The 26,699-nt window shown below is 38.2% G+C and overlaps 1 protein-coding gene across 6 annotated transcripts in view; it reads left to right on the top strand.

Annotated features, from left to right (window-relative positions):
• The first annotated feature begins 8,215 nt into the window (after nt 1-8,215).
• myo1b (myosin IB) overlaps nt 8,216-26,699 on the top strand; it is a 35,393-nt gene continuing 16,909 nt past the window's right edge. For 4 of the 6 annotated variants that reach the window (XM_077616465.1, XM_077616466.1, XM_077616464.1 and 1 more), the window contains exons 1-8: nt 8,216-8,494; nt 13,040-13,188; nt 14,615-14,730; nt 21,415-21,509; nt 22,499-22,603; nt 24,023-24,069; nt 24,966-25,029; nt 26,103-26,201. In XM_077616465.1, the coding sequence (XP_077472591.1) occupies nt 13,063-13,188; nt 14,615-14,730; nt 21,415-21,509; nt 22,499-22,603; nt 24,023-24,069; nt 24,966-25,029; nt 26,103-26,201 (652 nt within the window). In that variant the 5' untranslated portion in view covers nt 8,216-8,494; nt 13,040-13,062. The remainder of the gene's footprint in view (nt 8,495-13,039; nt 13,189-14,614; nt 14,731-21,414; nt 21,510-22,498; nt 22,604-24,022; nt 24,070-24,965; nt 25,030-26,102; nt 26,202-26,699) is intronic. The other 2 variants (XM_077616463.1, XM_077616467.1) reach the window with 2 other exon arrangements.

Below are 26,699 nucleotides of genomic sequence, written 5' to 3'. Positions count from 1 at the left end.
GTGACGCAGGACTTGGTCAAGTTCATTTTTGCTCATTTGTTTCCTCTCATCGTCTCCACTTCCATACTCCATTACTGTAAATATGCCACGCGTGCGCTCGCAAATCGATATGGATACAGTTCTCACTCATCAACTCTTTTTAGCTTTATCTTTCGTGCCACTGTAATTACTAGATATAATATGACAGTGTATATATATATATATATCAATGTGACATTAACCAGAAAAAAAACGGTGATGATTTAAAAATATATAAATATATTTGCAGCATACAGTATATTGTTTGATTTCTGGTATTTTTTGGAACACGTAATGAACGATTATTCAATCATGTGTTTTCAGCCCTTAAATTAAACCCCGTCTAAAATGACGGTTCTATATTCTTCAAACGTTAGTAATGAATGTACAATCTTTGAAAATAATTCACAGTTCAACATAAGAAGATCTCTATTTTTATGCACGTGGCCATTGTTGTTTACAATCATTACATCATAATGTGGTGATGTAAAGCAGTGCCGCTGGCTGTAGCAGTTCAACGTTTCAGCCTTTCGAGATCGATTCAACATGAAACGAACAAAAATAAGACTGACTAAGACAGAAATGAAAATCGAACTGAAAATGTTGGTCACATCCGATGGTTTGTCTGTGGTCAATGGTTCAATTTGTGGTCACTATCGCAATTACATGTATTTTACAGTAAAGCATCTTGATATAAATCATCAATTATGCTATATTGACAGTACAAATATATATATGGTACAGAAATTTCCAATTAGATAGGCACAAGTTTTCTAAAAAGGTAAATGTAAATAATGTGGAGGTTTGATTAACGGTCTAAAGGCATCAGTAATGTAAATGTGGCTGACCTATATACTGTCCAAACATTTATAGCTCATGTCAGAGTAAGGACTTCTCGAGTATGGGATAACGGACACGACAAGAATGCATTGTAAAGCACTATCATGCCAGCTCCTAATTGCCTAATGACTTTAATTAAACTTCAGACTCTTGTTCCTGACAAATTGCCCTGGCCCAAAGGTCCTAGCTATCCTATAAATGGTCGCACATGTGACTTTCTGCAGTCCTCAGCAGACTATTCTAAGGACTCAAATTGCATCTCTTATTGGGAAGCAAACACAAGCACTGTCAACCAACATCATTTGTCATTGCCTTGGCTACAAATTGTCAGCAACTTATCACAAATAATAAACCAGTACTTTCCCAAATGGCCTTAAAAGACATACTATCACCCAAATTAATTATCAGTTTATTGCACATTAATGTCACTTCATAATTGGCTCTGGCAACAGTTTTCTGCAGAGGTTGTTTCTTTCAACTGTTACTCTAACAATGGCCCACATGAGACAGGGTACGTTTTATAACGACTATAAATAATAATCATGTGTATATGCTTTCATAAGTAATTCATTTTGATTTAGAAGATTAAATGTGTTCTCTGCAGAGGAAATGTCATCTAAAAAATATTATATACACACAATAGTTAATGCTGTGCAGGGGCAATAGTGGCATCTGCTGCTTTGTTTTATACTTACAAGGAACAGATATGAACATTAACGTTATGATTGCATAATTAAGATTAGTTTACAAAATTGTATTGAACTATTGAAACAATGTCAGTCCCGACTCAGAATACACTGTTATTGTTCGTATTTTTGTTTTTTTATTCTCACCAAACTCTTTCAAATGTTTCTTTTTAACATTTTGATGGTATTGAATGGTAAATAATGGTTTATTATTTAATAGAAAATAATTATGAGGTGATCGCAGTTCATTTACGCTGATGAATTTATGGGTAAAAACCCAATAGAGATAAATAGCGATAGTGATAATGTTTTCATTTCAGATACTATATTAAAGACTATGAGTGCAAGGCAATCCTACCATTGAGAATAAAGACACATAGAAATTAAAATAACAGAGTGAAAGACTGGATAATAGAGCGTCCCAGTTGGGAATTTAAAGTAGATTTGCAGCGATTACAGATGTGATGGTTTGCGCAGTGCTCTTAGCTTTACCATCTACCGATCAATAACCACCAGCTGTTTGTTTACACAAGCCAGAGGATTACTCCATGATAACATAGTGTTTGAACAAGATAGCGTATAATATGTCGATATGAAAAAAAGGGGAAATGTATAAAAACTAAACAAAATTGAATCTTTAATTTCACCATAGGAGAGGCAGCAATCATATGGTAATAACAGAAGCTCAGAGACAGATCAGGAGTGAAATTATTAAAATCTTGTAATCTCCCCAGAAGTATGGCGCGACACTGGAAAAGATTGCTCCTCGCTGATTATGAGACCAGAGTGTTTGAGATAGTCAACTCGGCGCGTCATATGGAAGCTTTATCTCGGGAAGAACCGGAAAATGTAAGACAAGATTTGGTTGGAGTGTCCGTGTTTACCATATGCCTGCGTTGCCTTAATTTAACTACAATAGGAGTTAATGTTATTGTTTTACTTTGAAGCATAAAACTACAATATGCATTTTTTTGTGTTGATTCCACTAAAAGCAGCAAAAAAAGGGCAAGATAATCTCCTGCTGAAATGTCTTAACGCTCATTAGGCTTAGAGGAGGCTGTATATTCTTATACAATCTTGCCTATTACAGCAAATGGTACAAATGTTGAGATTCCGGTTTCAAAAGCTATAAAGAACGATCTTTCATCTTAGCTCTACAAAAGGATTTTTTTTTTATGGAACCCTGGAAGCTCACACGATCAAATGAGTATTGAAGGTTTAAATGAGCATTTTACTTTGAGCTCAGATTGTAATTCATGGGAAGCTTGTCATGGCTGGAGCCTTAAGAATGTACATTCATTATTGCTGCCACTGCACATCTTGCAGCAAAGTGACAGATAAATGTGCAACAGCTTTGCACTCAACGATTTGGCAGACCAGGCACCTATTTGATGTGTGAAGCCATCCATCATCCTTAATCTGACAGACGGTTCAGGTTATTGATTTTAAGAAGAACCAAAGACGTCCCCACTCCTAAACATTCGTCGGATCACCAAGTGAACCTTTTTATATGGTTCATCGGTTCGAGAGGTACTCCAAAAATGCATTAAAAGTTGTAACGCTTTTCATGATTTATGCATGTTGAACGAATGAACTTCAAAGAAAATAGAAATGAACAAAATATTACTAATTGCACGTTTTTTTGCCATCATTAAAAAATATAACACAACACTGCATTTTGAACTCATGAACTGCAAATTCCCAGGCTGCAAACCTAAACTCACCGGGAAAGGCAATTACGGCCAGAAAATGTATTTTGGAGTACCGTCCTCTCACCAGAGAGCAGACAAGACTTCATTAGCTGCAACTACATTCTACTGCTTGCACCTCCAAAAAAAATCACCAACTAAAAAATTGAACAGCTTTGCTGGACCAGTGTGTGATGGAGTGGAATGACAATGGTGTGGGGGCCAGGGAAGTAATGGAAAGGACACTTGTGTTGGGACCAAGATTGGCAAGTTCATGAAGGAAGGGAATTTTATCAACAGTCCAACAACTTTTGAGATCCAGTAAAAGTCTGCTTTGCTTATCTCTTCCCACTCCAGTTTGGTGAAGTTAGTGACATTTCTCAAATTACACTAGTTGTGCTAACCCCTCCATTACACGGTCAAACCAGACTTCTCTGTATTCCCATGCCCACCTCCTCACCACATTTCACAGTGGTCTGTCTTTATGAACACTTGCGGAAAGAACGTGGGCACCAAATCCAACCCACGACTCTTTTGAACACAGCATCTCTTAAGTGCTTTTCCCCATTAAAAACAGCAGGTCTGGAGCATATAATTATTGTGTGGTTATGCCAATGTGTGCATAATTGGGGGGTCAGTTGCCCAAAGGAGCAAATCTTCTGACCTGCAGCTTTGCGATAGATCACAAAATCTGAAGCTGGTGAGACAGCAGGTGCTTCCAGTTTGTTTTTGAATTCTGAAAAGCGAGTTCCAGCTGATTGAAGGGGAGAGGAGGAGAAATCCGTGGCCAGGGCTCATCAAAAATCTCAGACAATGAAAGAATTCGCACTCACAAGCAATTAATGCTTTAATTAATACTGTTTTGAGTCACAGGAGGAAGTACCCTGAGAGAAAGACATTGGCAAAAAACTAGTAATTTGGCTTGAATATGCTAAATTGTAGAACATTGCCACTCGTTCAAAAACAAATATCCTGTTGAGTATATTGTACGTTCCTGTAATTGGACTCTAGGTACATGTACTTGCATTTAATTGTACTCCAGATCCATATACATGCGTGTAATTGTGTGTGTAAATTTGCAAATGACAAGATTTCAGTAATCCAAAGAAGCTCCTTTGACAGACAACCTAAAATATTGATTTTTTTTAACCTCCTTGTCATTCGACAAATGTTTTCATCTGCCCACGGAAAACATTCCTCTTGGCAAAGTGAACTTCTTGTACATCAAAACAAAGAAGAAATAAAACGATTTCTTCAACTTGCCGCCAACAGAACAGATGTGTCCTCAGGTGCTTGAAAACAAATGTCGTTGGGCAGGTTGACGACATCAATCAAAACAAAGCTGTGGCTATAATCTTGAGCCATCTGCCAACTCTCTGCTTTGCACTATGAAATAAACTTTCTCCCAAATATGGGGTTGAATGGGAGAGTGTATACATTTTTGGAGCAGAGTCAACATACGCACACACGAACGTATACACACAACCAGTGACGATCGTCTTTGACGACTTTTCATAATTTTCCTAAAATGCGCAAAGCATTCATTCATTATCAAGCATGACAATCGCAAAACTTGTGACTTATCTCCTCTCAAAAGTGAAACAAGGAAGCCAAACTTGAAAAGTGCTCCCAACTCCTCTCACAAGTGAAACAGAAATAATGAGGCATATCCTATTTGCTTGCTCCATTAATTGAACAGTAAACACAGTATTTTCAGCTTACCATCCATCCGTTTTCCACACTGCTTATCTTTTGTGGAATCATTAGGGGACAACTCAGGCAAGAAGGGTGGGTTTCCATGTGGCTTTGTACAAACTGAATGCCCTGAAATGGTAGAAAACCAAAAGAGGTCAAATACATTTACCTCAACGCATACTAATTCCAACTACAAAGGCTAAGAATCAAAGACTGTCTTTCAATGGTTTTACAGAGCCAACTAGTGAACATTTTCCCAGTTAAATTGCTTTAGATGTCTCTCATTGTCATTTGGTACTCAATCATGATTATTTACTGCCAATCCTCCAGTTCAAACTGATTCTCATTGTCAATGGCAACTGATGAGTTAAACATAAAAAATGCGGACAGTCTTTGGCGCTCATAATGGATGGTGACATCATAAAATCGTGTAAAAGAGCAGTCTGGATTTTCAAAAGGGCAGGACTTTGGCCAAAGCAATGATGGAGTAGCTTTGGGAGGACTAGGAATGCCCAAGTGTCAAATGCCAAAGCCTGGACATGAAAGTACATCTCTATAGAGACTTCTTCAAATGGCAGCCTACCTATACTCAATTTGACCTTGACTATGGCAGATCCTGCAAAGAAATGTCAAGAATATTCCCCAAGGCATGTTTTTCTTCTGATGGCACTCCAGAGAAGATTAAATGTAGGTTCTTTGACAATACGTTCATTCATACTTTGCAACAATTAGTATTTATTTTTACATCATTAAGAAGCAATGGGTAAACATTTAGAGGAAAAACTGGGTGCAATTTTTTTATGAAGCAGTTTTAGTGTTTTCAAATCAAAAGCAGTTTCAAATGTGTTCATGTGTTCCAAAAGCAGAATGTTACCTTTCTAGCCACAAACACGACTTTCTATAATTTGGTCCATTGGGTTTGAATTGTCAACTTCTGTTTTCCAAGTTTTCCTGATTTATAATTCAAGTTGGCTGGTTAAAAAATTCATAGCAGAATGCCATGCCAAACTTGCTATGATTCGTTTTGTCCATGCCAATATTAAAGAGGTTGGCAGAAAAACACTCTTTCCAGAGAACCTGGATTTTGACAACACCGTATGTTACTAAATTAATGCGTAAAGTAAGAGAGCTGCTGATATATGGGAAACAACATAATGAATTAGAAATTGTGAATTAGTGACAGACAGTTTAACCAATGAGATTTCTGCAGAAAACAAGAGGTGCGTGAGTGCAATCCAATGATTGCACTTTTAGGATACCAGATTAGTGAAAAGGTGTCCTCTTTATGGGTTGGAACGAAAATCCGCTCCCACTATGGCCCTTTGTGGAATAGTTGGCCCACCCCTGTGCTAGATAGACTATATATGATACTTTCATGCTTTATGGACACACCCATGCAGATCTTTTCACTTCCGACTTGGACCTGACTACATGTATTGAGCAAGAACGACCACACAAAGATTAACTAAAATTTAAAATTGGGTTTAATGGCGTGAATGTAGCGTTAGTGGAAGCTGAAGAGCTACCGGCAACGGGACATATAAATACGTATATCACCATTCCCACCTGACTATCAAAAACCACACCATGTGATGTCTTACTCAATCACTCAGACTGAGTGATATCGTCAGACTGAGGCAAGATGTATTGATTTCGGATTTTGGTATAAAGATAACAGTACCCCACCATTACTCACGCCCTGACACTTTAGTTCGCGATATAAAACCCCCGATATGCTTAGGCATTCTGCCATGTTGCACTTTTGATCAATGACTTTTTTCAAGCCTTAAATGTTGTTACCTTGGATATACTACACATCCAGTTAATTGGGGGTATCGGCTCCAAATGCAGCACTTAAGTCAAGAGTGGGCTTGTTGTTAAATGTGAATGAAATATATGTGGGGCCGATCTGTCTTTCAATTCTTTGTGATGATCGGAGTTCCTCTTAACAATGGATGATGGAACTGCTTCTATTCAACTCAAAATGAGGAATGTGTGTGTACCTTTTCTGTCAATGTTGTCATCTTGAAGACTGCTAAGAGTCAAGGTAGATGTTGCACTTCATCAGCAGAATCTAGTGATCTTAGCCAGCTGGTTTTGAATCTTCTCTGCGAAGCCCTTGAGAAACAGCAAAACCAATTGATTACTTTGACTGGACAGAATCAGACAACATGACATGCAAAATGTTGTAAATTGTCACTTGATGGGTCTAAAACAACAAATGATTCATTAGTATTTGATAATGATTCAGGCTTTTTCTAGATACCTTGGGATGTTTTTTGGGTTAATCGGGGAAATTGTCTTGTTGTCATTTTTGCCTTAGTTTTTGGATTTTACTAATGTTGTATCAGCTAACATTTACTACACATAGTTAAGGCGATGTTTGATTCTGTGTTTAACAAACTTTCCAGTGAGGTTTGAAACTCTTAATTAATAACAAACAAAACGATCGCACCTAAAATGTCCATCCTCATAATTGGGGCATATTCAACTGTGCCAGGATTTGTCACCAGAAAGTTATCGGTTGTAAAAGGGCACAGGATTTTAAAAGTGTTTGTTAATTTCGGTATTTATTTGAAATTTTACACGATTGTACTTACAGGACAGGTGCTCCGAGTTCTCCTCCTAATCAGTGTAATCATCGAGTTCGATGGTTAACAGTGTAAAATACAAGATTAATTGCTAAAAACAACTAATTGGTTACTGTGCAAATTATGTATCTGTTAGGACATTTATGCTACGAAAAAATGGTAGCGATCGCTTAAAGATCGCTTGCTGGTTAAATGGTTGAAGAAGTTATTAGGGACGCGCAACCACACTAGTTATTCAAGTACTCTAGCAACTTTTGATCCATTTAAAGAAAATCCAAACCGCTACTGATTTCACTCAAAAACAAATTAAAGTCTCCGGTGTATAAAATACATACCAAGTTGTATTCTTTTGTTCTACCAAGTCACATTACCTAATTGTTTGCGTGTGGTTTTGTAATGCAACACACGAGGGGAGTGTTGCTCAGTAATGACTTCTCTGAGGGGATCGTGTATAATTATTACAATGGTGCGTTGATGGTACCTCGGAAACTTTCCTTTTTGGATAGTTTTTAAGTCTACTTTTCTTTGTCTTTTATTTTTTTTAAAAAAGCTTTAGAATATAAAAATACATGCCACAAAATAAATTAACTGCTTTATTGCAGGACGATTGCATATGCTTTTGTCCATCACTGCAAAGTGTACACAAAAAAGCAGGAGGCAAATATCCGATAACACCAAAAGGCACCACTACCCCCATTTCCCTCCACGCTGGAGGTGATTAGGGGACGCTGAACTATCCCAAAGACGCCGCTTTAGACACTCCCTGTGGCCGGAGGACGCCGCGCTCTGAAGTCCATCAGGATCCTCAATAAAAAAAGTACCCAGATCCACGTTCTAGATCGGAGATTTCCACTTCCACGCAGCCGGGACGGGCGATAGACGCTCCGGAGTGAAGGAGTGAAGGAATCATCTCCACGGTGTTACTTTTTCTTCCACTGGATTGCAAGAGCTTGACCAACTTTTGGAGATTTCCTAGGTAAGTTTGGCTCTCATTTGAAGTTCGACATAAATGATTTGAGTTTTGCTTTTGCTTTGTTCATTTGCTGTCATTTTGGAAAGTTCCCCAAAACGTTTTCCTCCCGATTCATTCATTCTTTTCCACTTAGCCATGAAGGGGGTTGGGAATGTTTTTATCTTTCTTTGTATTGTATATTATTGACTGTATAATGGGTTTTATTCTACAGTTTAGTAACTCTTCTGCTACTTGACTTTTGTGTCTCGAATTAATTGACTTCATCTGGCGTCTTTGTGTGTGCTGCGATGACTGCAGAGTTGGATATCAAGCATTACATATTTTTATTTATCACCCGCGACAACTATTGATGACATTGCGAAACTTTCAAGAAAAGCAGTTGGAGAAGAGGCAAACTTATTTTCAAGTGTGAAAAGTAAACGAGCAAGCCCTTTTAAACGGATTTCCATCTGATCTGTGGATAAACAAGGCTCAGTTGCACATAGAAAGGGATCAATGGCATCTTAAGGTGGTTAAAAGAGACCTTTTTTAAAGAGATCTTTTAAGAATAAACTAATACTTGACATGGGATGCCTCCTTAAGTCATCCCCACCCCCTTTAATGGTTAACAAAATTCCCTGAGCCTCTTTATAAACAGTTTGTACATACCAGACGAATGGAAATGGTATTTCATGTACTGTATAAAAATGTCTGTAACCTTGTTTTGTGTATTGATCAGTAATGAAAAGTCTTCAAAGTTCTTCTGATTCTATTTAGCCACACCACAAAGCCATCTGTTTAGCTCCTTTTTTGTCCTAAAATGACTAAAAATGTCTTTTTCCATTTCAGGCGTTTGTATCTATCATAAAACATCAACTAAGAGGGTTTTCTATTTGGTAAAATTTTGACCTTTGTCTGTGAGCTCCCACCATCAAAAGGCAAATAAAAACTATTTACTTGTCAAACAACATAGTTGGATAAAGTGAAAACTGCAAGTCTGTATCTTTGGCTTGGCAAATCATTTGTGACATGGCTTTCTTTTCATTTTTCCCCATGTTAATACTGTGTCAATAAATGTGTCTGAAGAATGGTAATGCAACCCATTGAGTGGTTTTGCTTTACTATTTTCATGCCAAACACCAAAGTTCATCAGCTTAGTTTTTGTGAATTATTGCTTAATTGTTATAACTTCCTTGCCCACCAACCCATGCAGGTTGGTGTTGTGAGGCGTGACTCCTCAGCACTGCTGCAATCATCAACAAAAGGTATAAGCGATCTTATGTGGCTCAATACTGTTTGTCAACGCTTGATCTGACAGATTTTATTTACATTGTAAGTCACAGCAACGGTGGGAGCTCACAGACAAAGGTCAAAATTGTACCAAATAGAAAACCCTCTTAGTTGATGTTTTATGATAGATATTAATGCTTGAAATGGAAAAATACATTTTTTTTTGTCATTTTAGGACAAAAAAGAGCTAAACAGATGGCTTTGTGGTGTGGCTAAATAGAATCAGAATAACTTTGAAGACTTTTCATTACTGATCGTTTTGAAATTACCATGATGGAACAACGTCAGTCTAAAAGTGGTTTGAGAGGAGTACAATAAAATATCTTTTATATTTATAAAATAGGAGCATATTTACATGCCTATGTTTTTACTGTAGACTACTAAAGTCTCTAGTTGATATTTATATGGACTGCTTTTTGTTGTTTTTACTGTGATTTGTGTTTTTCAGACAAAAGCGTATGCCACTTGGTGTATTTTACTGACGTCATGCTCATTTTGACTGGATATGTGATCTGCAATGATATTACATAAACTGGAATGTATTTTTATCTTAATTTGGAGAATTGAGTTACACAGATGATGCATATGTTTTCATATTCAGTCTCCTTAAGAGCAAAATAACTCATCTCATAGAATGACGTCTGAAAAGGTTATATTCAGCCACACTAAGCCAAAAATGTGTATTTTTCTTTTTAAAGAAAAAAGGCTTTACTGGTGACAACATAATGTTATCTCAACATTTTCCATACATTAAAGTCTTTACCAACTGCTTGCTTTCTTTAGTTGTAATGGTGCACTGTCCTTTTAAATTGGACAACTGCCGCATCAGCCTACTGCCCTTGTGATGATCCTGCTAATGCAAAGCAGTCCGGGGAACATTTCATGTGTATTCAAGCTCTCATACATTCGGAGACTGAAAACCTTGTGGGCTGTGCTCGTGTGGTTTAGCTCTCCTTTTTAATTGCTCTTGATGATTTCTGATTTGGACCACAGAGATGGAAAAAGCATTATATACAGTAGTGGAAGCCAAATGAGACACTGCTTTACTTATAACATTATATATTTTTTTTAAATTGTGTTTTCTACCATGAAACTCAAAATCTACGCCTTATGTCTGCAGTAGTTATTTGTGCTGAATATGTAGTTGCTTGCAGTATTTCTGCATGATTTACAGAAAAAAATGATTTACATATATTCCATGTTATTATAACATTGGAGCAAACTTATTTATAGTTTATTTATTTATAATCTATCAGTTGATTATGTTTAAAGAAATGCATTCTGCCATTATTTAAGAAGATGATTGGAGGGTTTGGAGCGAATAAACCTGATCCATGTGTGTGTGTTTGCAAATATTCAATTCTTGATGGACCTAGCACAAACAAATCCTTTGGCTTTTTTCCTACTGACATTTTCAGAAGAGACAGGGGAAACAAAGAGTTGTGAATAGGGACTTTGACAATAGTTGGATTCATTTTGGGTTCCTTTGTCATGGAACAAATTCAACAATAGTTCCCATCAGTCACCTGGTCTTTAAAAAAAAAAATGTTATCTACCAACCGTAGGATGACCAACGTCTTCATCTTTGGGACATTTTTAGACTTGATTGTTAATCATCCTTGACATGGATATAGATGTCGGTATGTTCTCAAACAACTGCTCTTGCTGCAAAATGATACAAAACCCTAGTTCTAGGTTAAACAAAAAAATATATAGCCAGTGAATCTTTTTTTTAAAATAATAAATGTTCTTTTAATAGTACGTCGTCATTGTGCCCTGTCAGATTTTATCTGGCCATGGTATCTGGGTCACAAAGCGTGTCTCCTAATAATAATTCTGAACTCTCAGGGCCAGTTCATCCATTTCAGATTTTCCCTGATTAAAATCTATATTATGTATTATAGTTTGAAATTTGACCATGTGATTTTAGTAGGCGGGATAGGCGATAAAATCCAAGTGAGTGCCATTTAACTGATATTTCATCCTTATATTGGGCAAAGTTTGTAACAGTTGTAAAAGGCGTCATAATACAAGTCATAAAATGCTGTATTTTAAATATAAAATACACACCTATTAATTTCTACTCTTCATGTATTCCTACACTATGAACGTGTAAGTTGCCAAACCTGCCACCACCCCTAAATATGATTTTTATACAATGGTGGCAGCTTGAATTCCAAATGATCAAAAATAAACAACCATGGTTGTGGATGACCTAACAGGAAGTCTTTGGAAGACAAACAAGAAACAAAGGCAATCACTTCAGTTGCTTTATTTTTAGATTGTAGTTCTCTCCTTACATTTTTCATGGCTTACTACATACTGCAAAACTGCTTCTTGTTGAACTAATAAAATTAGGCCCTGGAGGCTAACAGAAGCCAGGGAAAAAGTGAGGAGGAAGTCTACACGGAGAATTTTTTTTCTTTCCAAGAAAAAGGCTGTTTCTAAGTTGGTGTTTGTTTGACAGCCAAAAGGAGTTATGTGTTGGAAAGTATTTAGGGTTTTCGGTCAAAGCCTAATGTAATCTGTTCGGAGTCATTTCCTTACCTGCATTGGGTGCCTGCGTTTTCCGAGTTAAAAGAGAGTGCCAGATTGATTTTAAAGCCTCTCTCGGATTTTCCTTTTAAAGAGGAATCCTCCAAATATTGGAATGCATGTATCTAAACGGCTTGAATTCGCTGCCAAACATTGCAAAGAGAGATTTTATGTTTTGTCAGTGGCGAACAGTAGACTAGATGACTGCATGGCCTCATGGCGCAAGGCAAGAATTCTGTTACAGCCAACGAACATTGAGGTTGTGGTTAAGCAAAACCCTGTATCAAGGCCATGAATGTATGCTAGGCCCCTCTTTTCTCCTCTCCTATAGCAATAGGATTACTGGCCCAATGGCATTTGAGGGCAACACGGGACTGAAAACTGCCAGCTCCAGCATTGTCTTTGTCCAGGTGCTGCCCAGCCGAGGTCTTTTACTGGCTCTGTGTTGTAGCAAGCAGACAGATGATAAAATGGGGAATCCGCTGCTATATCTTTGATTTATAAAAATGGCTCCCACAGTGAAACCGGAGCATTTCCATTTGAGTAGCTACCCAGAGGTCAAGTGTAAAGTTATGAAGGGAAAAAGACTTAATAGCGAACCAATGAGTTCTGTGCCCCTTGCGGTGTTTATTTTCCTTACCAAGTTTAGGATTTTATTTGTTTGGCTTGGAATTTTGAATGAAGTTTGACCCGTGCAACACGTTTGACTTGTGTTTTACGAAGTATTTTTATGTATTTGTTTGGCCAGCGGGAGACCAACATCCAAGATGGAGGTGAAAACATCACTTCTAGACAACATGATTGGGGTGGGTGACATGGTCCTCCTGGAACCCTTGACTGAAGACTCCTTCCTTGAGAACCTGAGGAAACGCTTTGACCATAATGAGATATATGTAAGTATATAGTTTGTTTTAATTGTTTTTCCATCTTTAAATTCCATTTAAATACAATTCTGACATGCACTGTTCAATTTTCAAGGCACTTTAAAACTTATTGTTCAAATATTTTTGTATTCAATGCAGTCAATCTCATCCAGTTGTCTTTTAAGGTATGTGAGCGTGGAAGCCTGTCTATAAGCAAACTATTTATACGTCTCATAATGGGGACTGAGCTTCATACTCAGACTGTCTGACTTCTCTCGACGTCAGCTGTGATGACACCTCCACTCCCGGTTGTTGTAAGCTCACAATGCCCAAGGGATGATCGCAACTCATGCAGCAATGATAGTCAATGCAGTGCACTAGATATTTTCATAAGACACAGTTCACCTCCCCCCCAAGGTTCCTTAATAATAATATTTAATTCCTTTGTGCTGTGACCTTTTTGGTTGTCAAAAACCCTCGGTTCGGCATGTGACAATATTTAGATTGCAGTCAATTATAGCGTTTTGTCACCGCACACCATATTTGAAAAATCCCAATGCTTCCTCCTGTGTGCTATTGAAGGAGAGAGGCTGTGGGAGGTTATAGCCACAGGGAAGGCCGTGCTATACTGATTTTGGAGTGGGTTACGCAACGATCATTACCATGGACAGCAGAGAAAATGTTTCGGGCTGATGTGAGAACATGCTATCCAGCCTCTGTTGTGAAGTGTAGGAGTAGGTAGTTGGTTATGCGCTCAGTGAGCTGAAGTGTTAGATTTCTCTGGGATGTTACATAAATATGCAAAAGAGGCTCTTTTTTTACCTACTATCTTCCTTTTATTAATATTTAGTTGCACCAGTGAAACAACACAACACAAAATAAAAACATTTTGGGGGTTAGAATATGTTCTGCTGAAAAATGATTGATGTTAATATATTTTGATATCTGATGCCTACGTTTATAAAACACAAACAAGACTGAAAATGGGCCTTCATTACCATAAACAACAACAAAGCAGTGATGGGGTCAGTTACTCGAGTTAAATGTCAATAGTGTTCACTCGTGTTCTCTCTTTCTACTGCAAAACGAGATCTGATTATTCCATAGATGTATAACACATACTGTTCAGTTAAACTGTAACATGGCCAAATGTGTTTCCCTCCCTTGTGTGTAACAGGGTCTTTCAATATTATTTAATATTTGGTATGAACATTACAAAATATCATAATTGGAGAACCACACTCCTCACTTTTCAGAGGATTTGCCACTCCCTCGGCTTCTGAAAGTGTCGGAGATCACTTCTCTTCAGGCGTTGCAAGCCTCAACAATGTATATTAGCAATCCACCATCTGAGAAAAGCTGAGGCAAATCTGCACCTTTTCTGATCTGTTTTGGTTGATTATTTTTCTTGTTGGCACCGTTACAATCAAGATTTCTATTAATTTCTTCCTTGCAGACTTACATTGGCAGTGTGGTGATCTCCGTGAACCCCTACAGGTCACTGCCCATCTACAGCCCTGAAAAAGTAGAAGAGTATCGCAACAGAAACTTCTATGAACTTAGTCCACATATGTAAGTGCACTTTTGTTCATTTCCCTAAGTTATACTTTGACAATTTTCTTTGATTGTCTTTGGCATGATTCCAACTTCCAATCACTAATTCCCACAATATTTTTTAAATAAATGGTAATATTGGTTCTTCTTTGTCTATGTGTGATCTGCAATTGATAAGCGACCAGTTCAGGGTCCAAAACAGCTGCGCTCCAGCTTATCTGCTGACCCTAAAAAGGATAAGCGGATGGCGATGCTCAGCTGTATCTCTTGGCCAAAGCCTGTGTGTTGCACATCTCTGTAAAGATTATCAAAGTGCACTCTGTGACTAATGGGGAGGGACCAGGGGGAGTGATCAGAAGAGCACTTGCTCTTGTGGTCTTAAGTAAGACGGGAGCTCCCTTGGCCATTCAGCTTTTTGGTCAACCATCTGTCCGAAAGCAATGTTACGTCAGAGTTGCTGTGAGGCTGCCAAGGCCAAACAAAGCTCAACACGCATTAATTAGCCGGCTGAGTCTCTGGTCTGGAGCCCCCGGGACACATTGATAGAAGGTGAATACCATTGTTCCACATTAGACAAGTGCTAAGTAGATAAAAACAGAAAATTGTTAATTCACTAAAATTAAACAGTCCAAACTGTTTGTTTTTGATACATTGTATTGTGGGTCATTTCACACAATACATTGGATTTAATGTCCTTTGCCATGATCTACTAAGAATAGGCCAATAGCTTAGAATGGTCAGTTTGTTGCAGGTCTCTGCCATAACACAATAAATGCAATTTTGAAAAAAAAATACAGGTCTGTATCATGAACAAAATATTCATCGATTTTGTTATTTGGTCATATTTAAGCAAACCAGATCGTTTTGATAACAGGTACCCCTGTAATCTCATTTCTCAGAATTGTTTGCTGTATGAATATTTATCTTATCACTTCATTTGTTGCAAATAACTAATCTATATTTAATATATATTTGTATCTAAATTCTGTCTGTATGATTTTCTTTGAAGATTTTTTTTTTTCCTTTATCAAGGCAGCTCCCTTATTCAAATTTAATCATTTTCATTCAATTCAGCCATAGACCATTTCCATACCAAATTTGCAAAACCAATGCCTGTGTACAAAGTAAAACAAGTAAAAAAGATGCAAATGTTATTCTCTTTTTGAATGCAGAATTCTGACACACTGGAGTTCTAGCTTCATGCATGCTCTGCTTGGTTTTGTTTTGGATTTACGACTGAACGTTTAGAGAAAATTGTGAAGTATCTGGCTTACCTGGTTTAGTTGTTAATTCATGTTAAAGCCCCCCAACTCTCCAAGCCTTGTTTAAGTATGAATGTTTTTCAAGCAGATTGTCTTGTTTACATAATATATCATCTGTTGTTAGCAGCTCAATGAAGATTGTTTCAACATGCTACAAAAACTGATCCTAATCTCCTTGTCAGACCATTAGGTGTTAGATTCCTGGCCTTGCAATAGTCAATGCAACCGAAAGTTGATAAACTAGTTATTGTATAATGCATATGCAAAGTTTTTCCTAGCTCTCATTCTCATATGACTGTAATGTAAATTTTAAAAATCGTTTTACAATTCAATTATTAATTGAGAATAAACTTGGTATCTGCGCTTTAACCTTTTGACTTTTGTGCATTTAACACCTTAGTGATAATGCACACAAGCATTTAAAGTAAATATCACCCCTGTGTCAATCGGTCCCACATTTTGGAAGTAAATGTTCTCATCTCAGCTACGTTCCTGGCATTCACATGTTACAATAAGTTCTAATCAATTGAAATTTTATTAAAAATATTTCTCCTTACTCATAAAGAAAAACCTGTCTTCTTTAGCTCATCTAATTCAATGAGCTCCATTTGCCAGATGCGGCTTCTGTAAATTAACAGGTGTTCCCTCGAGATGTAGACTTTTCTCTTTGGCCAACCAAGGTAAAGCATTATGGATGGTTCTAATTAGTAACCTTTGCCCAAGTACCCAACCATTACAGATGGCCTGGAGTCATCCGTTGCCAAGCCCAGACTTGGATTCAAAAGTATGGGCGTGTAGTCTCTGGGGTAGGCTCCGATTTCCCAAATGGTCAATGACGTATTCAAGTGTCAAAACCTTCAATCTTTCAGTTGTGTCACTGCAATTTGTCAAAGCCTGTGCCTTCTGTATATTTCGAGGCTTTCACACTGTCACTTGATGTTTTTTGGAGATCGATTCTTAGCCTGTGCAACAATCATTTTCAACTTCAACATGTTGATATTGTTGTTGTAAGAACATCCTCCCTTTTCCATTCCCATAGGATTACTTACTTGAACATACCACTCCTTTGCCAGAAGACAAATTAAAGCTAGTGTATGTCAGAAAAACTGCAAAGGATTTTGCTGATTATGCATATTGTTCGCAATCATAAGAAATGAAAAATAATGTTTGCCGTGTGAAGTTATGAGTTGGCTGAACTTCAGTCTTTCTCTGATTAATGGCACCACACCTTGGTTTGCCTTTCAGCGCTCCTCTAAGGCAACCTTTGTTGCGTGTGCATTAATTACTCCTGAACTTTGTCCCAAACTTTCCTGTTAAAGTTTGTCTCATAGTTTTGTGTAGATGAATGAGTTCCCAAATGTATGTTATGGGAAAAACGCCCTGACCACAACCTCGCTGTAATTGATGGGCGATGTGTCCAGGGTGTGGTCCGCCTCTTGTCAGCTCAGATTGGCTGCAGCTCCCCCACGAGCCACAAACCAAAATGGAACAAATGAGACTAAAAATGAAAGAACGTATGCTTAATTATTAGTATAGAAATCTTCTCTTTATATATTTGTGAAAGACAATGTTTATATGCCACTTTGTTAGCATACTTATATAATCTCAGCAGTAGCAGCAAACCCGTTTGTCGGTGGTTTGAAGTAGGCACTCACTAAAATGACTTATTGACTCAGGTGGGTAGATTGTGTTGGCGTGATGGTGAGATCAGTGAGCAAAACAGATCAATGATTTGGAATGACAGAGCTTCCTGCTTTATTATTGTAATTTTGTATGAAATACGGTTTATGGGTAAGAAGAAATTAATTGCATACTCGGGTAATATGATCAGAATTTACCTAGGCTACAGTTGAAATTGCAAATATGCACTGCCTATGTTTGGCTAAATAAATTTTATCTGAGCAAATTGTATCATGATTGTTTAAGGATGTGAATTAATACCTATTTCTTTCCATATAATGCATTAACGACGTAGAAAATCTAGTCACTAGATCAAGAAATTCAGGCAGAGGAGATCGAGGAATTAAATCTGTCAGTTTTATGTAATTTTGCATAAATTGTAATTGACACTAGATTAAAAAATGTCTTCAGATGCAGCATTTTGATTTTTTTCCTCCTTTTTAATTTTATGAGCTTTTACCTCTCAGTGCAGTATTGTGCTTTAAATTTACAAAGAAAATCTAATGTATTGATATTTTTGATTTAACCATATTTCTTGTTTAGAGACTTTTGTAAAATGTAGTCTAACCAATACTGTTAATGAAAAATCTGTTAAGTGGGTCATGCTGTAGCCTACAGGCAACTGTTACTTTCATATCACATCAAATATCTCGTTGCTAATTTAGTTTATTTTTGCCTGAATGCCTGTGTTTGTGGAAAATTGAATTATTTTTGTCATTATCTCGTGTAATCTTTATAAAAGTGGATTTTGTCCTTGATACACTCAGCGTACCCAGAGTAATATCTTTGAATTTTGAGTATAAATATTGTGAAGTGGGGATTGACCCTGTGTGACGTGGGTGTCAGTGGGGAAAAAAATGTAAAGATGGATTTTGTTAGCTCAGATTAGTGGCCAAGTCCCGTTAGCCAGGCTGAACATGAATCCCTAGGCTTCAGTCGTGACAGTGACGCACGCTTGTGCATGAATGTACTTCTAATGTGTTTGTTTATGTTATGTTTGTTCAACCAAGTAATTTCAGCCTGGGGCTGTTACTGTCCAATATCACCTGTCAGGGAAATTCAATATGCTTTAACTACAAATGTCTGTAGATTTCAAACTTATACTTTCTTTTAAAAATAATTAGAAGAAATGAATAACTTTGACATTATAAACCGACTCAATGTATTTTGCCCTAAAAAGCTGTAGCCGTGTGAAAAGCCTCATTATAGCTCACTGTATCATCAGCATTGATTAAAGACATAGCTTTAGCTGAGACTAAGACATTGAATGCAGCATCAGTCGAAGAATTTCCCAAAATGTCAATCCTTCTGCTTTTTAAGTCATAAAATACGTCTTGATCCTCCATTTCCATTTTTCCTGTGGCTTTGCTTATGTGGCTATGTATCCCCCAAGTATATTGTCTAGCCAGGACATTAGGTTTCATCCATGTGCTGCACCATTTATTACCAAGAAATCTCATGACTCAGGCGTTCACTCACATTCAGTCTACTCAGCAGTCATTTTCAAAGTAAAATTTGGGGGTTTGTGCGCAAAATGTCTTCGCTCGCAAGTTTGTTCCCTCTGTCAGACCACAGGTTTGAAAGCAAGGATTTGAGGCACCCTTTTCGAGTTTTAATTGGGATTGGAGTTATTGTTGCTGTTCTTTATTATGGTATTCTCTAATCTGTTCTTGACACCTGTTTTACAACCCAATGTCATAACTATTCACATCTGGGCTACATCTGTAAGAATACAACCTTTAGTGTGCTTGAGTACTGCCTGGCCAACCACACTGGCCCTTTTTCCCATGAACTCTTAATGGATGTACAATAGCTAGATAGGTGTAAATGGGTTGGTTAGGGTATCCCCCTCATCCATCTGGTCTTTCGGAAGGAGTTGTTTCCGTGGCTGTTACCAACGAGCCGGGCGGATATCCTGCCTCGCAGCGAAGCCCGATCAGTCAGAGATCACAGGCTGCTCTCCTGCACCTGACTTAAAATAGAAACTGCTGAATATAGCAAAGTCTTGTCCAATGGTTGTCGGATTTAGGAATAGTAAAAAGTGTGGTCATTTAATCCATTTTGACCCACTGTCTTCATTTCAGGACAGCCTGTAATTCTTTTCTTAGTTGATATAAGTGAGTCTTCACATATAGTATTGAAATGTGCTGAGAACGTTACAAAAAATAAAATGAGTTGTTAACTTGAGTTAAATTAAATGGGAACCAAAGATGTGCTGTTTGTATTGTACTTTTTTGTTGACTTTTCAACTAGGCTACATACCTTTACTAATGGTTAAACTTTATCCTTTAAGAACATTTAGCAGAACCTTCATATACCAGGTAGTACTAACATTCTGTTGAGGACTGACCGAACTATTTTCTATCGTTGATGTCATGCTGTTGTGGGTTTTTCTTTCACCGCTGCCACGTGTCGTTCCAAATTATAGCCTGTATCCTGATGTGAAGGAGAAGTGCCAAGCACAACTTACGGTCTTTGGCCTGATCTCTGTCTCAACCCCAAATTCCCAGTTTCACACAAGTGTAGAGAGGATGAAGAATTATATCGATCCCTTGTTTGCTGCAGTTTGGGAATGACCAGAATGCTTCAAAACCTCATTTAAATGTTTTTGTCATTTTCACTCAGAGACACGCTATAAATTGCTTTTATATCAGTGGATTACTTGGAACTATTTTACCTACGTATATGCTGACACAATGCTTTTCGTTAAATTGCATGTATAAATCGACATTTGGTGGTAGCTCCACTGAACTTATCCATCTTGGCTGGCTGTGACTCACTTGTAAAAATCCCTGGCAAGAGACCTCCCAACCTTTTCCCCCTTCTGGTACCTTCATCCCTTAGGCCCACAGTTCTCCCCTTGGGTAGGATAATTGTACGATGGTTTGTTCATTGTCAGGATCAAGTCAGGCGACAGAAGGCTTTTCACAAAGAAGACATCTGCTGCTCTGTGCTGCCCTTTTCAGTTCTGGAGTAATAGTCTTTGGCATGTCATACTGAAGTACAAACTGATGAGCTCAGAATGAGAGATTTATTTAATATACCTCCAGTTTCAAGGAATTAGGCTTGAGTTACACATTTACAGTAGTGAAACCGGAATTTTAATTGAGGTGCAAGTTAAGTAGCGTACGTTTTTTTTTTTTTTGGTGTCTTGTTCTAGTGAACTTGGTGCAGTCTTAAAAGTGTGTGGAATGGTAAAACCGAAGCAATGTTCCCCATATTGTCAGTTGATTTCACAAAGGTTTTGATGTCTCGAAATACTACATTAGTGCCCTAGTGAACTGCAGTCTTGGATTATGGCTATTGTTACCGAGGTTTTGGCGCAGACTGCATACATTTAATGTTGTTTCAACAACTAGTAACGTGTGTTAAGTGCATTACTCATCCGGTTAAAAAAACAGTCATTACTTAATTTTGGTTCTACCTATAGCAGTCTGGATTCACGTTAATTTTCTAGTTCATTATAGGGGGAAGGTCAGTCCATGCTGAATCTTAACGTTCCCGCACTAAATAAAGCACCAAGTCACTCCAAGTTTACAAGATTTGCCCTACTTCTCCAATAAACTCGCATGCGACTGATTATCGTTGACGCAACTCAGGCTGACACGACACAGTGACATTTTTCTGAACCACTCCTACTACTAACCTTGCCAGAAAAATGATCAATCACAAAATGATTAACAAAATCTAATGCGAATGTGAAAATTCTTGTATGTACACAAATGGCAAATTACTAAGTATGTACTATTTTCCCCTCCAGCTATGCTTTGGCCGATGAGGCCTACAGATCACTCAGAGACCAGGACAAGGATCAGTGTATCCTCATCACAGGGGAAAGTGGAGCAGGGAAAACCGGTAAGAAACAATTTCCATTGGAGTTTGATTTTTTTTATCATCAGTCCAACCATTTACAATTAGATTATATATGTATTATATTATTTACAGTGTTTCATCATAGAATATGATTAACCGCGACACAAACACTCAGTTGATTGTGATTAGGTATGCAAAATAAGAATCTTAATCTTTTTTTAAAAAAGGCTGACAAAATACTATGGTCGTTATTAAAACCTAAATAAATAAAAGCCGACCCCGAGATGGCGTCATACAGTATGTGGATTTAAGTAATCTCTTCACTATGACATTTTGCCATCCAAAACAGGGCCTGCCAAAAATATGGGTCATCCACACTGATGTCTTACTCGGGCATCTTTCATGCTTCTCTACACATTCTCAAACAATTGCTACTTACTTCGCAGCAATGTTTTGTTAACCGAACTTCATATGACCACAGCAGCATTTACTGCAATATTATGAAAGTAGATGATTATAATTTTCCAGTATGACTACTGTAGACATTTGCCCATCATTCTTCCCTACCTCAGCGTCTGATGACCTACCAAGCTCTTTAGCAATCTGTACCAGCAACTGAAGTCACGCTCCCCTCCTATTTTTTTTCCTGGGCACATCACTCACTCTCACTTCTGGGTCACTGTCTTCACTCACTAGAGTGTGACACAGGATGATGATGCCAGGCAGTTCGCTCGTTTGAGCTAACACAAGATGATAGTTGAGCTAGATGTAGATTTTCTTTGGATCCCAACACTGTCGCTGGCACCAGTAGTTTTAATGACATGGTGTTCTAATACTCTTACGAGTGGCACATTTTACTTTTGCCCTTCATTCTCTCTGATTGATCCACACCCGCCCGTCCCAGAGGGTGCCGGAGAGGATGAGGTAAAAGGGGATTTTTTTCCCCCTTTTAGTGTGAGTGATGAGATTGAAGGATAAGTCACGTCTGGCAACGGAGTGGACTTGATATTTATCTGTGTGTGTTGTTCCAGAGGCCAGTAAGCTGGTGATGTCATATGTGGCAGCGGTGTGTGGGAAGGGACAGGAGGTAAATAAGGTCAAGGAACAGCTACTGCAGTCCAATCCTGTGCTGGAAGGTGAGTCAAGTGTCTTTCAAACTTTCTCATGGACTGTTTGTCTCAAATCAAATAGAGATCACCTCATTTGCCAAACTTCACAGACAAACTGTTTTTTTTCCTTATAATATAATTCATCACATTTATAAAGGATTATGCATTATCTCATCTTCTGAACCGCTTTATCCTCATTAGGGTCGCGGGGGGTGCTGGAGCCAATCCCAGCTGACTCCGGGCCAGAGGTGGGGGACACCCTGGTGGCCAGGCGGTCGCGGGGCACAAGAAGACTGACAACCATTCACACTCACACCCATACATAAAGGGCAATTTAGAGTGTTAAATCAGCCTACCATGCATGTTTTTTGGAATGTGTGAGGAAACCGGAGTACCCGGAGGAAACCCACGCAGGCCCGGGGAGAACATGCAAACTCCACACAGGTGGACCAACCCTGGATTTGAACCCAGGACCCCAGAGCTGTGAGGCCGACGCGCTAACCACTCGCGTCACCGGGCCGCCCAATTATACATTATCTGGAAAGATATTATCGTCAAATCATCCAGGATATCTAATTTTGTCAACAGACATTATAAAAAAAATCTTAAGCAAACAAAACATGATATACCTGGAAAGATTTGTAGAACAAGTACTTCCATTTGACTCTCCAAGCAGAGTATTGCTATTTTTTATTCATCACATTTTATTTAAAAGTGCTTTAAATTGGGCGGCATGGTGGTGAAGTGGTTAGCATGCTTGAAGTATGAGTATGTCTGTTCAAACGGTCTTGTTCTAACCAGTAGCAATGCACGTCTGAATTTTCCATGGGGGGCAGTGAACAGGAAATGCCCATGAAGGATGAGGCTGCATGCCCGTGTTTTGGTCACGGCACATCTGCAACAGTTTAGCTCCTGCTTAATGCTTAGCAGGACACTGGGAGTAGTACAGTCATCCGGCTTCAAACAAACACGTGTGCTCTCACTTTTGGGGGGATTTTTATTTTTAACTCAATGTTAATGTCTTACTAACATTTATTTTTAATCATAGTCTGGAGGCCACCACTTTAAAAGTGTCATTACATACTCTGCCAATCAAATTATTGCTGGCAAGGTTATTTTTTTTCTCTAGAATGTTTATTTTTATTTCACTTGAAGTCACATGTTGAAGTATTTAGACCTGAATGTGGCGTGACAACAGGAGTCCGCTCAATCAAAGCCTGGAAAAGCCAAGTACTTGACTTAATCCATACAGAATTATGAGGCCTGATCTGTACAAATACAAATGGCTGTGACTGACAGTATAGTCTTTAACTGATTGACATCTAAGCGGTTCATTGTTAAGTATAGTTAATATGCTTTACACTAATTTGTTTTAGGTTTTTTTTTTTTCAATATTTGTACAATTACTCTCCGTGACACACTTCTAATATGTTCCTATTTTTTTAGCCTTTGGAAATGCCAAGACAGTGAGGAATGACAACTCGTCCAGATTTGTAAGTGTCCTTACATTGAACACCTTTTATTCACTAATAATCTACAACTACAGTTTAATGACTTTGAATTGCGTTGATGTACTGTGTGTTGACGTAATTATTTTTGTAAAACGAGGAATGTGTGGAATAATATTTAGATTACTTCCTGGCAGTTTAAGTGAGCATTTCCACCAGAAGTCCTGGAATGGGCTACAGGAATGTGTTTCACAGCAAATCAAGTGAAGACCATTGGCGTACATGTGTTAGTTGCAGTTGGTCTCCTTGGTGAGAAGCAGTTGTCCTGAGAATTATGTTTTCCTACACAGAACATGTTTGGGGAAAAACACTCTTCCCTGTACTCATCACTAACAGCAGAACTGGAACACTTAGATTATTTTTGACCTGGCATATGTGAGATGTCATTTATCTTATGCCTCTTTTGTTTTCTGGCCATCATTTCATGTTTAATAACTAATCTCCATACTACCTAATGAAATCATGCCAGTGCTCAGACTTAGATCAGAGTTGTAACCAGAAGAATTATAAAGGATTATGGCCCTGATCTGTTTATATTTAGGTAACCTTGGCATAAACCTTTAGACAAGGTTGTGATGACATCTCACCGGAAAGCAGGTCATCAGGCACACGCTGATAAAACCATCTTTTTCATTTTATGGAGCATCGTCGGCTTATTGAAATTTGATTGACTTGACTGCAATCTATTAATACACCACAGCTCTCTCTATAACGAAGTCTACTGAAACTGCTTTTTTGTATCAATCGAAAGGAAATTGGATAACATTGGTAGCTTATTATCATACTTGATCAACTGCTATGATGTACGTTTTCGTTCTAACTGACGGCACATGCTTCATTCTGAGTCTGACACTTTGTAACTGATTTTGCGTGATCTACAGGGAAAGTACATGGACATTGAGTTTGACTTCAAAGGAGATCCTCTTGGGGGAGTCATTAGCAACTGTAAGTAACCCACATCCCATACGAAGAATAAAAATGTCAGCAGTTTAAACTACTACGTATTTATTCCAGTCCAGGCGTTACATTGTAGAGCTGCATATGTCCGCCAGTGAAGCCAATTTCATACCCAGACTGAATATCCCTCCGCACCCCCCTTCCGACATGCCGGCGGCCCCTATTCAGTTCTTGTCTCTGTTTTGCTGTTATCTTGCCACAGTTCACATTGTTTTGTCTGCGCCGGATTCCCCGCCAGAGGTCACAGAAAACAAGGAAAGGAGCTTATGTTGGTGGCACAAGTGACTCTCTGTTTGGTGGCAGAGTTAATTCCTGCACAATAGAGCGAATGTGAGGAAGAGCCACTGACATGTGACTTCTTCCTAAATGGGAGGCTGACCTGTTCAATGGTCATTAGTCCGATACTGTTGAAGCAACATATTCTAACATTATTCCAGATTTTTTGGGGGGGATGTCCTAAAAATAAACTGGCAAAAATAAACTTTTTTTTTGTATTCACGAAAAAATGTATACCTGATTTTATATATTTGTTTGAGCAAGAAGCTATTGTATAATTGTGGCTGGTTTCTAACCAAAGAAAGGGTCAAGTCTGACCCTGCTGGGCAGCTGCCCATCTGTATAGATGCTCTTTAATGAAATCACGCTCACTCTAATGTAGCAAGCAGATGACGACTCCCCTTTTCGTCATGTACCGTTCACACGTAATCGTTGTGACTAGAACGCTGACATCTTTGCTCTTTCTTACAAGTACGTTGAAGTGCGAGTATAAAAAGGAACATGATTACAAACACTGACTTGGTCACCATGACGATTTGACTAGTTTATAAATGAAAAGCTGTACTACACATGTACTATCCCACCACACCCTTTTAAACAAAAAAAAAGTATTTTCTCATTCAGCTTCCAAAATCATATTTTACCATATTTTAAAAAAGGAATCGTCGACATTGTTCTCGCATTTCAGAGGGCATGCTGTAGCTGTTGAGTCTTTAATGTTTAGTATGGGTTGGTCAAATGTATATTATTATTTTTTTCTTTTTGTTTTTGTGACCCTCTTTTAGATCTGCTGGAGAAGTCCCGCGTGGTAAAACAGCCAAGAGGAGAGAGAAACTTCCACATCTTTTATCAGCTTTTGTCTGGAGCCTCGGATGACACACTCAGTAGGTTTTTTTGAAAATTGTTTGACTAGACCACCCAAATTTGCATAGAAATCCGCAGAGGGCAACAAAAAAAATCACACAACTTAAAAGATCCCCACACTAACCAGATGTTCAGAATGAACTAAAGTAAGTAATTTGCAAAGCATTAATTTTCTGGACAATGAAACAATTGAGTCCCACCAAGATGTAGCGTGAGCATTGACAACAATAGTGCAGCTGGACAAACACACGGCCGGGCCGGCACATTAATGGCACCATCTTCCTGCTTAACAAACAGCGCAGAGAACAAAGGCTGGCTGGCCATGAAACCTGTTTCTTCTATTTGCTTTTCTGTAGATGGTGAGCATTGTTTTTCTGTCCTGCACACAGGATAAAGACATAATAGCCATTGATTCCAACATGCACATGCAATGGCTTGATTCATGTATTAGTTATTACAGCAGTTGATGAATTCCAAGTAGTTAAATCCGTATATAGTATGGCATAATAACAAATTTG

Source organism: Stigmatopora argus, chromosome 13 (genome assembly GCF_051989625.1).
Source record: "Stigmatopora argus isolate UIUO_Sarg chromosome 13, RoL_Sarg_1.0, whole genome shotgun sequence".
Lineage (NCBI taxonomy): Eukaryota > Metazoa > Chordata > Actinopteri > Syngnathiformes > Syngnathidae > Stigmatopora > Stigmatopora argus.
This window is presented reverse-complemented; position numbering and strand designations above follow the sequence as displayed.